Here is a 17550-nt window from a genome sequence, read left to right on the forward strand (position 1 = left end):
CATATCTGATGTGAGAAAATGTTGTATATTTCTCCGCACGAATCAGTTCGAAAAATAAATGTAAGTCCCTTGAATTTTGTACCGCAGATTTCAGATAATTTCCAGATTATACGACGAAACTTTTATTTCCACTGATGAAAAAAAAAAAAGAGACTGTTTCTCGTGAAATTTTTACGCATGTAAGCAAAAAATTGCGTGGACGTTTATAAAATTCGATCCAAGGTGGCATTGCGGCTCTATTTTCAGATGAGAATCTTCCACCGGAAAGAAAATGCTGCTTTTACCAATAAAGCAACAAATTTGTTCTCCAAAATCTTCGATTAACTCAAAGAAAATAATTAGATATTTATAAAACTCTGTTCTAAAATCTCACTCGCGCTTATTCCTCTCAATTTCGACAATGGAAATTCGACAAATTCTTAAAAAAATGAAGAGCTTTGTTTATCCTAAAGAGATGAGACATGAATAATCGTGAATTCCGTAAAAATCGGAAATTTTCTTTTATAGAGTTGAACGCGCGAATTTTATTGATAATATTAGTTCAATTATGCAACAGGGCCTTGGCCGATCTCGATTTTTCGAACACTTTCAACGACAGAAATGTAAAAACGAGGCTTTTATCACGAAACCGATGTACATAAATAGCATAGTGCGAGACTGCATCAGTGGAACACACGGTGGGGGAACTCGGTCGATGCCGTGGAACCGTGGCACGTTGGAATCACGTGCACATCAGCAGGCATCCGCGTGCTCAACCGAGCCACTCCGCTCGACACGCTCTCGCCTTCTCGAGTACAATGCCCGTGGTCATGTTTATCCCCCCGAATAAGCGGCTTGCATCCGTTAGAAAACTTTTATCGACCGCAAATATCCCTCGTTTCACGCGATAATCAATACCACAGTTGACAGTTGGCGAAAGCATTTGGAAAAACTAGCGTGCACCACATCTGTGTGCGTATGTATTTATATACTTTGGATTCCCTTATCTTGTCAACGATCACGTTTAACCTCTTGCGTTAGTAACTGGTTCGCGGACCATAACGAGTGACCGAACCGTATACAATAATTCGCCTTCTTTTTGAATTCATCGGTACATCATTGGATAGAAATTACTAAGAAGTAATAAATTTATTACATATTTTGCCTGGGTTGTATTTCAATATACTTAAAACTGAGGAAATATTGCAGTGCGTGGCACGTCATTCCAGCGCAAGAGGTTAAACGAAAAAAAATAGCCACGTGAAAAGAAGATTAAAGGAACTTTACCTCATCCGCAATGTTGGTATTTATACAGATATTTTTTAGAAGCTTACGATAAGTTTCAGACTTGCATTGGAGAAATTTAATGTTTTGATGATAGGGCTTCGATAACGCTATCCAAGTGATACGTAACGTAAATATTTCTCTGAAAGATAGTTTGAACTATTCTACTATTCTACTTTGAGTCATTTTCTTGTGAAAAATTCTTCTCTGTATCAAAAATACTAATACTCTCTTTTTTCTTATGGAACATCTGTTGCAATTAAAAAGAATATATAAGTTTTTTATAATATAATATTTGTAATTATAATCATAATAATTGTTATAATTATATATACTATAATATTATAATTATAATCTTTATAACTATAATTATATATAATTATAACTATTAATATTATATATAATTATAACTATAATATTATGTATAATTATAACTTTATAACTATAATTATATATAATTTTATATAATTAAATATAAAAAAAAATTATATTTATAAAATTATATATAAAAAAAAATTATAATTATAATTATAATTATATATACTAATATTATAATTATAATTATATATAAAAAAAATTATAATTATAGTTATAATTATATATACTATATATACTATTATAATTTATGTTATAATTATACTATTATTTATAATTAATTATAATTTTTATAACGTTACGATACATGTTGATTGATATTGTTGTATTAATATTCTTGTTATACAAGTTTGCTTTCTGCGGTTTTTCGTTTCATAAAAATGCATCCCAGACTGATTAATAAGATTTTTATTTTATCAAATCTCAAGAATCATTTGTTAGTTTCGTTGTTAAATTTTTCCTGTCCTTGAAGAAAACAATCGGAAACATATCACATCATTTTGATATGCGAACCGAAGAGATTATTAAATGAAAGCCAAAGTTCTTCTTCACAAGTCGCCACGACGACCTACCTTAATATTAGAAAGTTACAATCAGATCTCGAATCTCTTCGTTCGTCAGAAAAAATTAACGAACCGCTAATGAATCGATTAAAGCAACGGCACGTAAATGTGTGTCCTAAGAAATGATTCATATAGTTGCTTATTCATAGACCTCGTTTATAACATCGTAAAATGTCAGTTTCATTCTTTCTCTGTGTCTGTGCGAAATTGATCGCTCTCATTAGAACTCGAATTATCACGTGTTAATAAAAATTTGGTTAAATCTCCAATTTCGTGCGCAAAGTAAAATTATGTATGCGCGTGTCTTTTGTACGCGCTGAAACACAGCGGACAAAGCGAACCTCAGATTAGCTACGGCGCAAGCTCTGCTTTTGTTTACATTGTCACAGGTCGATGAATGTGCTTTCGAAAAATACTGCCATTTCACAAATATATCGCAGTTATTTGCCTGATTCGCGGACAACGATTAATTGATACGTGTCGCGTTTCTATGTTTCAATCAGCTGTTCAGCGAGTATCGTTCAAGTACTCTGGCTTGACACGTTGTTGACGATATCGGTTACGTGAAAGCACCGGCAGTGTCTGTCAGACACGCAGACTTGCCAGTAGCAACTTTCTTTCCCGCTAGTTTACTTTTACTTTCCTATTCGAAAATTGATCGATTAGATAGCGTGAAAATTTAAATTTATTAAATTTATTAAGTTAGCGAAGCTCAGTTGCAATAATGCAATAAAAATAATTTATTATTACGTTATAGTCCATTTTATCGTACGAAGTACTCTGTCGTGTATCCTGCATTCTGATTATTAACTGCAAAAGAATTTGCAAGACGACCGATATTTTTGAACTTTGCAAAATGTCAGCAAATTCGAGGAATGCCAATCAGGTCTAAAAAGAAACAATTCGACGAATTTTCTTGTCGCCTATTTATGGTATCTTTTCATTTCACATTATGAAAATATAAATCAATGTTTTTTCTTTTCTTTCTTACATCTGTGTATTTACGTCCCATATAAGTGACACGTATGTACTTATTAGCAAATGTCGAAACGCTGTATCGGAAAGTCGAAGGACTTTGTGTAATTTCCGGACCTAACGCCTACGTTATGATCGTCCATTATAGGGACGTCAACTTTATCACGAACTTAGCTGTGAATCTATAAGCGATTGTTATAAAATAACGAATCAATGATTCCTCACCTTGCAAATTAACCCTTCCGACAGTGTCGTTGACGTGATGTTAATGTGTGGTACAGTTAAGCAAAGCTGGTTTTCTCACAGGCGATCAATTGAATGCTCTCGCGAGAACACGTAAAGCTGACGATCACACACCAAGCCTTCGTTGTATTCTGATAGATTTCCCGTGGAAGGTAAAATCGTGTCTATGGAGGGCGCTTCACGGATAACCACCATCGCGCCGACTCCGAAAAGTCTGCAAATCCAACGTCGAACCACGACCCATGGAAGGGATGTCATCGATCGCACGTACACAAGGTCCATGGCCTGTAAGTACCAACCCCTTATTCTGTATTCTTTAGAACAGAACGAGAACGGTGTGTTCTTATGAGAACTCCAAACAAGCTACGGATCAGTGGATTCATGGACCTGAGAGATTGTTATCGCGCTGCTACTTTACAAACAATTTAATAAATATCAATCGCGTAATATCTGCCTCGTTTTCTTTTTCTATTTCTTTGTCTTTTGAATGTGACTATCAAAATTTGTTATTTGCTTGATAGAGACGATACTTAAACGTCGAATCATAGATAAGATAGGTATGACATCGTACCAAAATTTGGCCTTTCAATGTTTTATTTTCAATGTTATCAATCCATCGATGTAAAGCAACATTGTAACATTGAGTAAAAGTAGACGTGATATTTACATGGGACTTCGCTTTGTACGCGTTCTGAAATACCGACCTCGGGAAAATCAAAATGCTTCTCACGCCCTCTACGATTTGCTACAACAAACATGGAAATTAAATTTGAGAATTTATCAGAAAAATGATGAAAATAGCGTAATACTCATGATATTAACAATGCTACGACATTACAATATTTATAACACGTCGTAAAAATACAAAATTTTGTATTTCGTCTATAATAATAACTTATAACCTTGTGCTACAGTTGCTATGCTACAGTTTTTTATACAGTATATATTCATACCTTAAAATTACTATATATGTTCGTCTACACACATACACACGTGTCTTTTACCGTTAAAAAAATAAAACTTTAAAAATTTCTTACGATCATTTGGTTTGAAATTATTTTACTTTGTTGACCGGGGTTTTGAATGCCGCACGTATATTTCAATTTCGTACACGGCTTTGAGCAAACGGGCAGGCGCACTACATCAGCCAATGGGAAAGCAGCCCGGTTTTGGCGCGAAACGACTTAAATTAATTGTCAAAACATAACATCGAAACGCATAATATTCATCATTTTATTATCTTTTACAGATTATTAATAACTTATTTAATACTTCTGCTGTCTGTTTTGCACGACAGATGAGAAATTAAACATTTTTTAAAAGGAGAATTTATTTAAGATATATATATATAAAGATTTTTGTTTGATTTCCATTTGCAGCAACCTCTACACGATGAGATCAATAAGAAATAGGAAAACAAAAGAATATATGTACATGTGAAGTGAAAGACAGTTTCATCCTGTTCAAATATTTTCAATTTTCATTAAAAAGAAATAAAATTGTATTTATTAAACATTAAACATGCAAATATTACAATAATTAGGACAATCCAAATAGATTTCCTTCTTGCAATATATTATTTTATAATGGAATTTAATTATTTACTTTCCACGTGTAAACACATTGTTCAATACTGTTTAATGCCTATGAGAGCTTCTGTTATTAACACGAATCTCATACGGACGTTAGTAAAAATCTGGAACCAATAAGATAGCAAATATCTTATTTGAAATTAACATTATGATTTATAATAATGAACCGTAATTATACATACTGATTATTCTTTTTCACCTTCAAGTTGATAATGATAACGACGTAAAGCAGCTAAGCGTAATCTTTCAGTCTCCAGAGCCTGCTCTAATTCCAGCACACGTACTTGTGCTTCCATTTCTAATCGTTTGGCTTGGTGTAAAGTTAGTCCAGAAACATCTAAATCATCTGTAAAATATTGATAATATTAATTTCTTATTACAATTGAAAAATATTGAAACATATCCCTAAACTTGAAATTACCATTTTCCTCAACAAGTTGACTACAGTTTTTAGCAGTTGCAACAACACTTCCTGTTGCTTGTGTTACGTCCCTTGATGCCTCGGAAAGTGCCGATAGATTACTGCTATTTCTATTGGCTTTTACTCTACTTGCAACTACCAATTGCGCTGTAGACGCAGCAATTCCCTGCGAAGCAACTACTAATTGTTCAAATTTACCATTTCCAGAAACAACTTTATCTGCAGCTTCTCTGCAAGACATTAAAATAAACGTAAAATTTTGTTAGCAAACGAATATTGCAACAAACTCTTTGTACTTACAGCAGAAGGTTTGCACCCATTGCTACTGCTTTAGCCGCTGATATAAGTCCTTCGGACCACTGATGATTACGTTTATAAAATTCCGTTGCAGAGGCAGTACCCTAAAAATCAAAATGAATTTTGATAATTAATTTTTATTTGATACTAAAGATGAATTTATATATCGTATTAAAGATAAAATGGTTTTGCACTGATGTCGAATAACACTGATATTATCATTCAACATCAAATAGGTGTTACGCATTTACCTTTCCTTGTTCTACAATTTCTGCTTGCAGTAATCGTGATTTTTTAACTAATTTTCTTATACATTTCATTAACTCTGTACATGAATCTAAAATTTTTCCATTCACTTCTAATTTTAATCCTGAGTCCGCTGCACGAGATTTCTCCAACATATCCTAAATTGTAACATTATAAATATAGTATTTCGTATAAAAATAGTATACGAAAGATTTCATATAAATAGTATATAATAAATAGTATATAATAAAATGTAAAAGGCAATTACTTGTATTCTATTTGCAGCTTCTTCTATTGCTTTATCCATACTTAATAATTCCATTTCAACCAAATTTCCAATAACTTCAACAGTGCCTTGCCCGTTAGATAACGTAGTTGCAAGTTCACACACTTTCTTAAATTGCTGTTTTACTTCGTTGATTTGACCCACAGTCACGGGTGATTTCTCTCTTATGTGGTTAAACATAGTTAGTGACTGTAATCCTAACTGTTTACACTCATCAATCAATTCTACGATACAATAAAAAATCAATATATATTTTTTAAATTTTAATTTTCTGTCAACCTTCTCAATTCATAACTTACTATCACCCAACGCGATATTGGACGTAGTATTGGACGTAGATTTAGCGTGGATAATATAAAGCCCCAAAATATATGCAACATGTATCGCGCTTTTAATGAGTACTTTTCCATTCGTTGTATCACACACATAACCGGTGTACGCTGCATCAAGATTATCCAACAATTTTAGAATATGGTCTGCCAGTTTCTCAAGATATTGAGGAGTGCAAGTTAAATCCGACATTGCGGGATTATCAATAGCATTCAATGAATATTGCATAATATCTTCCGCTTCAGAGATACAATTTACTGAAATAAAAATTCGTCAGTTTAAATAAATGAGTCGTCTTTAATTGTCAAACGAATCGAAATACTTACACAACAATTCACGCAACATGGTATCCGCATACGTGTTCATTTCATTACGGCATCGTTCGGCTTCAACTTCTAACTTTTCGATTTTTAAATCTAACTCTTCTTTTTGTGCTAGCAGATCATGTAGATCTCCTTCTAAAGCCGTTTTTTCAGAAGTTATAAAATCATTTTTGGCAATCAAAGCCTAAAATATCACATCTTTACCGGAACGAAATAAAAATAAACGTAAACGCAAACTGAAGGAAAAAAAAGAAAAGTATTAACCAAGTTTTGAGTTTTCGCGTCATTCAATTGTTGCTTTACGTCATCCAAATCGTGTTGAGCTTCAACGGCCTTTTGTGCTTCTTGCTCTGTTATAGCTTGACCTTGTATTAATTCTTCAAGACGACGTTCTGCTTCAAGCGTTCGCCGTTCAGACTGTTCTTGCGACATTTTCAACATTCCTAACTGTTTATCCACTTCAGCTTTCTATTGCATAAAGACATTCAACATTTTATATTTTTTTATTCAACATTTTTAGAAATTTAAGAAGATCCTACCTTTCTGATTAAATTGATATGTTCTTCTCTAAATTTTGAATATGCATCTTTTAATTTTTGAAATTTTTCTTGTAAGATTTTGTACTTTTCTAAAACGGAGAAAGATTGTATTACGAATGCTTTCCACAATAATTTAAACAATGCAAGTGAAAATAGCATGCTCTAACCTTCGCCTTCATGAACCTTCACCATCATATCTGCTTTCTGCTTTACAAAATCTTGATTAACTTGTTTTTCCTGTTCGATCTCATTATTCTAAAAAAAATATACATGTTAAAATATCATTAGGGTAATAAGAAAATTATTAAGATATCTTCACCTTAAGAAGTAAATCCGACTCCAACTGAGTGAGATGAGTTTGAAGATCCCCGACAATCTTCTGATGATCAGTCAATACACGATGTAACTCTTGTCTTTGTCGATTGATCTGTTGCTGCAAATGATCGATGAGACTTTCTCTAAAACAACAAACGATATCCTCATCTAATCCTCTTCTTGTCTCGAATTTCAAATATACTTCGCACGGAAGTAATTTTGTAATTTACCTTTCTGCTATCGCATCGGGTGAAATCGAGCCGTTTCGCGTGGAATCCAGTTGATCGCCCGGTAACGAATTTGTATCAGAAGTATCGATAAGATCAACTACAGTTTCAGAATCCAAAGATTCCTCCGGTGGTAATACTACTATGGGTGTAACATAAGCTCGAAACTCGGATTGTATTAAAAAGTTTGGTGGATTCTGGTAGAGATATTAAAAATTATACGTAGCAATTACATTTAAAGTATTACAAGTTAGGTACTATAGTAATCTTACCTCAGGTAATGCAGGTATCGTTATGAGATGCTTAAAATACTGCCTCTGTTTAACAGTATTGTAGAATTTCTTCAGTTCTTGAAACTGTTTAGAGAATCTGTCCCGGTGACCGGTTAAAGTGTCCGCAGGCAGAGCACCGTGAAGTTTAAATAATATTTTTACACAATAATCATAAAGCTGCGACGCGTCTAAAACGCACGGGATTAGTGGAGCCAGCCGACACTGTCCACTGACCGTCATCGAGTTGGAGGGTGTATTCTTCAAAGAAGTGGTAACTGAAACGTTTCATTCATATAAATTAATACGAACGTAAATGTACAATGGTCATCGACAGAATAGAATTTTGTGATGAAAATTTTACGTTTTGATCACGGAAGTGATCACTAAATTTCCACGATAGCTGAGACAATAGATCAATCGGTTTAATGGTACCTATTTGTTCATTCAAACACCGCGAGGTATCGAGTTCACTTTCTTCAATTTGTATGCACAATATTGGATTTAATCAGAAGCATGAATCTTCCTTGGCAGTCAGATTTTTCATCGGTAATTCACAAAGCAAAGAGACATCGTGTAAATTATTCTGTTCATTCGACAATGACGGCTCCGTTCATTTATCCAGCATGCAGATTTCAATTTAACCGGTCTGCCTCGATTCGATTCGATTTGGACAATCGAGATTCGAGTAGATTAATTACATCAAAGCAACGAAACCTAAATTGATACCGCGTTGCTTTCACTTTACAAACACGAACGACATTTTCAGGCCAAAATTATTGCAGTACAATCAGTTCAGATGATGATTTGAAAAAAGAAGAAAATATATCAGCGGTACACGGTAAGAGTAAAGAGAATGATCTGTTTCTCATCGATCGATTTTTTTTTTTTTTTTGCCAAAAAAATGATAGACAAGAATCTGATCTGTACTTACCTGCACGTTGTAAATTCAAAATATCGTCCATGTAATCGAACATTTCAACCGACATTTGGAAACTGTATAACAAATAGAAAAGAATTATAAAACTGTGTTCTAAAAATTACAGATACAAATACAGTAGAATTGCGAGTCAAGGTACAAACAGTTTATATACTCTGGAGTTCTACTGTAAAATTGTTCGATTAAAGACTTACTAAACATTGATATCGTTCTCCCCGATAGATTCAAGTTCCTCCGGTGTTACTTGAAGATTCCCGGGTATGCGTGGGTTTCGCTTGTGAAAATCTAACTTAGTGATCAGTAATCTTATGTACAATTGAATCAATGGGCCATATCCTTCCCGCAAATGTTGCCATAATTTCCCGAGGTCCTCCAATCTTTTACGATACCGCTGGGAGTCCGGAATCACTTTCTCGTGGCCCTCCCGCAGTATCTTGTGCAATACGTGACAAAATTTCCATGCGACAATTTGATTCTCTTGCAATGGCTGCCGCAACATGTACGTCCAAAAAATCATTCCACCCTTTTCCTGATGTGTACCTATAATCGCGCCTATGTTTCTGTAAGGTATATATGCAAGTAATTTCAAAAATAATTTTGCTACAAAAATAGTTTCTAATATATATTAGAAATATATAATAATATATATAATATAGGTATATGTGCAAGTAATTTCAAAAATAATATATATGCAATAATAATATATAGAAATATATAATAATGCAAGTAATTTCAAAAATAATTTTGCTACAAAAGTAGTTTCTAATATTATATAGAGTATAATATATAATATATATATATATATGTATATTATAATATAATAATATTATATAATATAACATAATAATATTATAATATATATAATATATATCATATATTAGTAGTTTCTAATATTAATATTAATTATAATAATCTACATTATTACAATATTAATCTTTTGCACAGTATCTCTTTGAAGTCGTCAATTAAAAAGATGAAGGAAAAATCATCTGTCCATTTATTAATGCACGTTTACACTTTATAATTTAAAGTGCAATATCCTTTGAATCTCTACTATAAATTGTACGCAATGACTGAATACTTTTTCATGTGCAAAGAATTAATTAATCTTCCCTTTTCCGAAGAAAAACTTTTTATTAAAAAGGATACTTCGCACATGTTTCTCTTTTACGGGAGTTTCCGTAGGGTTTACAGCCTTCCCTATAGAGATGCTCTAAAAATTAAAAAAAACAAGATCATTTGTTACAATTCTAAAAATTTATTTACAACCAATAATTCAATATTCTACGTAAATTTATCTTTTACCGTGAACACTAAAACTGCTAAAAAAATTATACGCGTTTCCATTGTTAAAATCGGATAAAAATCAATCGAAAAACTTGCATACTTTCGATAATTGTGAAACATTTGGAAATTTTAGTGTCGATGATGAAAAGACGAGAGAGAACATTTCTAAATGATATTCATTTACCAGCTGGTGAAGTTGTTTATCGGTGAGTGGAACGACACTCGTCATGATAATAGCGTACAACAGCTGCGATAGAAATTAAAGCACGTGTAAATAGGAATCTTAATGGTCAGTCTGTATGGAAAAACATCATTCCAGCAACTCGTCACTCATCGTCGAAATGCGTTAAACAAACACACTCGACAACGTTATATTGCTCCGCATTGCCTGAAAAATACACAGCTAACAATATTCTTCACGAAGAATGACACATCAGGATGTAATGTGTAATTTGGATCATTTTTTTGTCCAAATTGTTCGTATTAATTAAAACTAGAACACACCATATCGATATTTTCTAAGATAATCAAAAAACGTGAAATTTTCAGGAGATTCGCGTTTAAAATAGACACCTTGAACTGGGAAATTATTAATTTGACAATATCCAGCTCTTCTCTCTTTAACTAATAGCATTTCGATTTTAAGCTAATTGTAAGTTTATATGCATATCGTTTAGCAATAATAAAAGAGATGAAACGATTAACCAGTACAATCTTATTAAATAAAATAACAACACTATCATCCGAACGATACAGTTCGATTTTAGAGCTAATTTTTCACAAACATCTGAAAATCGACATGATCCATGAACCGAGAAGATTAATATTTTTGCATGTCACGTGCATTTTGTTGAAAAAAAAAAAAAAAAAAAATCTACAAGTAGAAAATATGCTGTAATAGAATTTTCTTTGAACCGATAAAATACGTATTCGAAGTGTTCAATCTCGGAAGTACAAATGATGGGTCTTTTATGTTCATTAACCCTCCGAGTGGTGTCACCGCACTAGTACGGTTAACGATGCCTTGTGCCAGAAAGAGTGTGCCGCTATACGGTTACGTTCATTCAGAAAGTACTTCACTGGTTGCGCTTGTACATTTAGATGAACCAAGCGAAATGTAGTTCATTATAGCACAAGTCAAAGACCCTGTGTATCGCAACACTACATATCGGTATATCAACTACCAGCGAAGAAAAGATAATAACTGGAATAAACACTCCACTCTGACATGCAATCACGTCGTTCAACTACAGAAAATATAAACAATAAATTGCTAATTCATTGTTTAAAAATATACATTGGTAAGATGTATATATACACACACGCGTATTTTAAGAAATTTGAATCGTTACTTCATGTTTGTATCATACAGAAATGTTTTGAAATGTCAACGATTCAATACTTATTCAATCTATCGTAGATATCTGTACTGGTGCAAACATTTCCTTCGATATTGACGAATTTATTTTTGGCGGAAAACATAACGTTTTGATTAAATTTTCTGTTAAAAAAAAGAAAAAATGAGACGTAAATCGTAATCGCGTTGAATTGAACTCGTTCAATTTAAATACACGGCCTTGACCGTAGAGGCATCGGTTATTCCTATTGTTCTTTTAACTTTTCAAGCGATTGTCAAGAGTTAAAATTTTGTACAGATAGTAACAATATAATTTTATGTTCATATAAAAAAAGTACAAATATTAATTAGTAATTTTAATCGTTCTCATATAAGTCGCAAAACTGAATATAGCCCGTGCAATTTTGTTACATTTTTTTTTTAATTCTGTTAACATTTGTACATTGGTTGATGTAAACATTTCTTAAAAAATTGAATATGCATAATTTTGTTATATTCCATTTAATTCCTTTGCACATACGCCGTACGGCGACAGGAACATTTATAAATATTAAATATAAGTATGTGTGTCTGAATAAAACTTTATTCATTGATGAAAGATCGCGGTGCATGCGACATAACATGCATCTGTATATTACGAAAGAACATCAAAGAGGCGGTTTCCCGTTCGCTGATGTCAGATTTTTCTTAGAACGATGTATACATCACATTTCCGATACTAATGCCAAAAATAACGAATATAAATGTCCCTCGCAAACAATAATTTATCAAGTTTAAATATCTATATCGAAATGGCAGTGTCAACAATTTAATGCCTCAAATACGTACAATCATAATAAACACATTTCCTAACCTATAAAAGGCATTGAAACGATATACGAGTTGAAACGAGGTCAAGGACCGCATTTTCATCGTACACATCTAGTTTTAATAGTTTGAAGCACTCGTGCACTTTGAGAAGAGAATACGCTTTTACGATAGTTTTTAGCTCGAGTGGCAAAGATATAACCTTACACTCGCTTAAAAGGCTTTAATACACTTAAATGCTTATTTCGCAAATATAGCGTAAAATTAAATATTGAAACTTGCATTACGTACCTAAGATTATTCCAGCGGCCTATGCCATTAAATCCAGATCTCTGCTTCGTTAGAAAACACAATTATGTGTTAAATTCATTACTCCCGTCAATACACGAATTGTTTCAAAAGATTACGTAGCATAGATCCGGCTTTCATAAAACGGAAACTTCATAAATGCGCACTAGCACTTCTTTTAAAATATTAACGTATCTGGCTTTGAAAAGTGCGGCAAAACGACAGATCAATTCGTCTATTTGATTTCTTTCAATTAGAGATCGGATTAGAAATGCATCGATACGGTGAGCCGTGCGGATTCAGCGATACGATATCAGATACGATGGATAAATGTTAAAGATAACAACAAGAAAGTTAAATAACAACCAGATAACATTACTGCAATTACAAATCGGGATTTCGTATTAAATATGAAATAAATACGTGCTTCCCGTCCGCGCGTGTGATAGAATACAGTGGAATCGCTTGGAATATAGCAATAGGAGTAGCGTGCATTCAGTATCAAACCGCTATTTCGAGCGCTCTTCCAATGGCGTAGCTGACTTGTGAAACCTGCTGGCGCGTAAACTTGTTTGTAAAGTAACATTTACTTTTACATTTCTCGCTCACGTTCATACGAATCGTTGAATTCTATCGTTTTTATTACCTCATCTTGTTTCCTCTCTCGCTGGTATCGCTATCACTTCGTTATTCCTACATTGTTTATCTCCTTCCGGTACGACGCTTCTAATCTTCCCTGTTTCAGTTTCTTTCAAAATGCATACAGATACATAATACGCCCTTCAAATTTATTTTGAAAAACGTTAAAATCCCTAGGCAATTAAAAACATGATATTTATTACAATCATCTGCGTATTTTTTTTTCTAAGTTTATTTTTATTGTTGAATACAATAAATGGTTTTAAAAATAACCAGTGTACATTAATCATTTGATTCACATTATTATTAGTTATATTTATTTTATCAATTTTTTTCTAGTTAATGTAACGAGTAAAAAAAGATTTTGAGGGTCTAATTCTAATAGTCGCCATTTAATAAGATAAGATTGAAATAATCTTAATTATCTTAATTATATAAATTAATCCATCTTTGACAATAAGTTCGCCAAAATGAATATTCATATTATAAAAGATTCGATTCGAATCTATTATAACACTGTGACAAATACATTAAATCGTCGAATACATATTGGAACGATGAAGTAAAATATATGATATGCTCGTGTATATTTCAATAAAAAAAATAAGTCCAATTTATTATAGACGGACAATGTATCATGCGTTTACAACGTTTAATAATACTAATTAATAAATAATAATAATATTTCTTCAAGCTGACATACATATTTTAATTTTAAGGATACTACAGTACAATAAATATTATTTTAAACAGGTGTAAAAATTGAATACATGTTGCGACGAGTTTCAATTTTTACATCCATTTGACATCAGATTACATATACATCTATCTTTAGTATATTTTTAAAACATCATAGCATATTTCGAAAAGAAGTGTATTGTATATTGCAATTTATAAAAATTTATAATTTCTTCTCCTTTATAAATAATATAAATAAATATAAATTCCTTTACAAATAAATATAGATTATTTGTATGAACTTTTTCTATTTAAAAATATTAAACTTATAATCAAAACAAAAATGTGCTATATTTATTTTTACATTTAAATAAACAAAATACAAATAGCATTAATATTTCTCTATTTTCTTGATTGGTATTACTACTAGTGGTTATAAGTAGAGAATTTATCTTCATTAAAAGTTTAAATTTATCGATTGTATTTACTTAAATATAAAAATTATAAAATTGTCTTAGTTTAATGTTGTAATTAGAATACTATATTTTGCAAGACACACCAAAAATAACAATACCAATCGTAATTAATAAAGTAATAAGATTTTTGGTTAGATAGGCCTCACAATGAAATTGATTTATACGTTTTTATATATTCGTCATTTCATACATTGATACATACATATACATGGTGTCGCCTTAGGTAGTCAAGTGTAAATCATATGTTTGACAAATCATTTTGATTTGTATATATATATCAATTATGATTCATTATTAAATTAAATCATATTTCAAAGATCAGTGCATGATACATACAATATACAATGTGAACGAATACAAAACATTAAGAAGTGCCTATCCTCTCCCGCTTTATCAGTATCCAATGTATAATTAACTTTTTCTTGATTTTTTGACATTAAAATTAAATAACTTTAAATGTAAATGAATAAAAATCTAATGTAGCACTGTATCAATAAAATAATATTTATTCCTTTCTAGCATATTAAAAATAAAATTATCTGTATATACTAAAAGCATCTATTATTTTATGAATGTAATTTAAGAACTATATCACTATATTGCTACAAAGGATACATAAAACATGTTTGAAACTAATAAATTTACATACATTTACATAAATTTACAGCCAAAATCTGTAAATTAAAACTTTATTAGGTTTTCTGATTTAAGCAATATATAATATTTTTCTTTATAACATTCCTATTCAGTATGTATGTATGTATGTGTTCTCCTTTTTTTTTAAGTAATAAATACACCAATAATCACTTGTTACCTTGTAATGCGACACGCGCAAAAAAATATACAAAGTAATTGGTTGAGAATAAAATAAGGAGTAGAAGTAAAAAGATCAATTTAAATTGGAGAGGGATTAAGCGGTGGACAAGCGACCCCCAGCCCCTAGCAGCACCCACCACCTTGCGTATTTCCTTGACCACCAGTACCTGTTAAACCACTAGGACTTGTTGGTGAATGTTGTGGCCCAATCTTAATACCATTTGCCTAGATACATTCAAAATTTATTAGAATGTATAATATCAAAAATATAACATTGTAGTAATGACTTGAATTTTACCTCATTATTTATGTCAAATACACCTTCCTGAATTTTTTCATAAATTACTTTTGCTGTATTGATAAATGCATCTTCTACATTGATTGCTGTCTTTGCACTGGTTTCCATAAAAACAAGTCCATGTTCTCTTGCAAAAGCTTCACCTTCCTCTCTTCTTACTTCCCTTCTATTATCCAGATCACTCTTATTACCAATTAACATGATCACCATATTGGAATTTGAATGTTGTCTTGCATCTTCCAACCAGGTGGTCAAATGATTAAATGTTTCTCTACGTGTAATATCATATACTAATAAAGCTCCAGCCGCTCCCCGATAATATGATCTTGTAATGGAACGAAATGCCTCCTGACCTGCCTACAAGTTTAATATAAGCATATTATTGTTTCTTAAAATTTACTACCACAAGTATTCATAAATTTAATAAAATATAATTAATTACAGTATCCCAAATTTGGAGTTTGATTGGTTTTCCATCAATTGTAATCATACGGGCTCCAAACTCAACGCCTATTGTTAGATCATGAACAGGTTGGAATCTCTTATCAGTAAACTGCAGAAGTAGACAAGATTTTCCAACTCCTGTTTAAGAGAAACATGTTCTTAGGATAAACGATTATTACAGATTAGAAATATATTTCATAAAATTAACAAATAACGATTACACGTGTTCTATATATATATATATATATATATATACATTATTTAAAAAGAAACACGTAATTAAAATATATATAACATTAAAAGACATTTATTTATTCATGTTATTTATATTAACAAAACAAAATGTTTAAGGATACATTATGTTGATATAATAAATAAACAAAATATCAAAATAAACAAATCAAACAATAATGCTGTAAAAATATATTATATTTGTGACAAGTTCACAATTATTAATATTTAATAGCACCTGAATATATCGTGTACAGAATGCAAAAAACTCAATGTGAAATCTGCTCGTAAGGTAAATAAATAAATACGACACTTTCCAAATTGATGAGATCATTAGACAAAGGAAGCTGCGTACGGGTGTCATATTAAAAAAAATGTTCAATTTATAATGCAAACGCCATCGCAAAATACATGCATTGCGACTCCTAAAACTGTTGTAAGGTTTGCGAATCAAAAATATTATTGTCGAAAGAAATGAAAACAATAGACCCTGTCACGGTCGACGTAATATAGAATGTAGAGAAATCGTCGAGATTCATCCGAGGGAGGCACTGAATAATTACCTGTATCTCCAATGATGATGTACTTGAAAAGGTATGCGTACGACATTTTTCGAAATTACGTAGCAAACAAAGATATTTATACGAAATGCGGATGTATTAGAAAACAGAACTTCACTTTTTTGACTGTCTTATCTCTTCTGCTCCAGCATGACGTCACTGAGTCAGTTCGGTAGTCCTCGGGATTTTTCGTGTTATTCGTAATAAGTTCGGGTTCCAGATATCGCGCTGCCGTCGCTTCAGTCATCGACGTATCTTATAAGCGTTGGCCGTGTTCCAAAACCATGGTATTTTCTGACTTAATATCATAGATACGTTAAAATGTATATTGGACAGTCACGATCATATGATTGTATAATACAATGATTAATTTCATATAATTCATGTCAACGCCACGCTATCACATGTGTCTCTTTGCACATTACGGTCAAAACATATTTTTCTATACTCTAGTATTTTTTAGTT

The 17550-nt window shown here is 31.8% G+C and overlaps 3 protein-coding genes and 1 long non-coding RNA gene across 6 annotated transcripts in view; 1 reads left to right on the forward strand and 3 right to left on the reverse strand.

Annotated features, from left to right (window-relative positions):
* The window catches only part of LOC122532935 (quinone oxidoreductase), a 38966-nt gene extending 31658 nt beyond the window's left edge, over positions 1–7308 (reverse strand). Inside the window, exon 1 of one of the 2 annotated variants that reach the window (XM_043662150.1) lies at positions 7304–7308. The gene's annotated coding sequence lies outside the window, so the exon portion shown is untranslated. Of the gene's footprint in view, positions 1–3401; positions 3565–7303 lie in introns of those variants that run through there. The other variant, XM_043662152.1, reaches the window with a different exon arrangement.
* LOC122532939 lies at positions 549–4939 on the forward strand. Its single transcript, XR_006307611.1, has 3 exons — positions 549–955; positions 3558–3706; positions 4799–4939. It is a non-coding gene; the product is annotated as an uncharacterized LOC122532939 (long non-coding RNA).
* Positions 4877–13534, reverse strand: LOC122532932 (huntingtin-interacting protein 1). 2 transcript variants are annotated; one of them, XM_043662145.1, is made up of 19 exons: positions 12947–13534; positions 10676–10879; positions 10354–10417; positions 9399–9756; positions 9199–9260; positions 8268–8542; positions 7999–8192; positions 7773–7911; positions 7621–7708; positions 7454–7542; positions 7179–7382; positions 6918–7098; positions 6561–6848; positions 6244–6485; positions 5981–6133; positions 5733–5833; positions 5433–5662; positions 5194–5357; positions 4877–5115 (listed from the first exon to the last, which is right to left on the reverse strand). In XM_043662145.1, the coding sequence occupies exons 2-18, from the start codon at positions 10718–10720 to the stop codon at positions 5197–5199; spliced, it is 2874 nt and encodes a 957-aa protein (XP_043518080.1). In that variant the 5' UTR covers positions 10721–10879; positions 12947–13534; the 3' UTR covers positions 4877–5115; positions 5194–5196. The 2 variants fall into 2 exon arrangements, with proteins under 2 accessions (XP_043518080.1, XP_043518081.1); XM_043662146.1 differs by lacking the exons at positions 10354–10417; positions 10676–10879; positions 12947–13534 and adding an exon at positions 10130–10213 and having other exon boundaries at positions 9399–9764.
* A 1355-nt stretch (positions 13535–14889) lies between these two features.
* LOC122532936 (ras-related protein Rab-2) lies at positions 14890–17270 on the reverse strand. The gene is made up of 4 exons (XM_043662153.1): positions 17089–17270; positions 16293–16432; positions 15851–16207; positions 14890–15777 (listed from the first exon to the last, which is right to left on the reverse strand). Exons 1-4 carry the CDS (start codon positions 17132–17134, stop codon positions 15676–15678), a joined length of 645 nt encoding a protein of 214 aa, XP_043518088.1. The 5' UTR covers positions 17135–17270; the 3' UTR covers positions 14890–15675.
* Between the last annotated feature and the right edge of the window lie 280 nt (positions 17271–17550).

The sequence above is a fragment of the Frieseomelitta varia genome, unplaced genomic scaffold (genome assembly GCF_011392965.1).
Source record: "Frieseomelitta varia isolate USP_RPSP 00005682 unplaced genomic scaffold, Fvar_1.2 scaffold_483, whole genome shotgun sequence".
In the NCBI taxonomy this organism is placed as follows: Eukaryota; Metazoa; Arthropoda; class Insecta; order Hymenoptera; family Apidae; genus Frieseomelitta; species Frieseomelitta varia.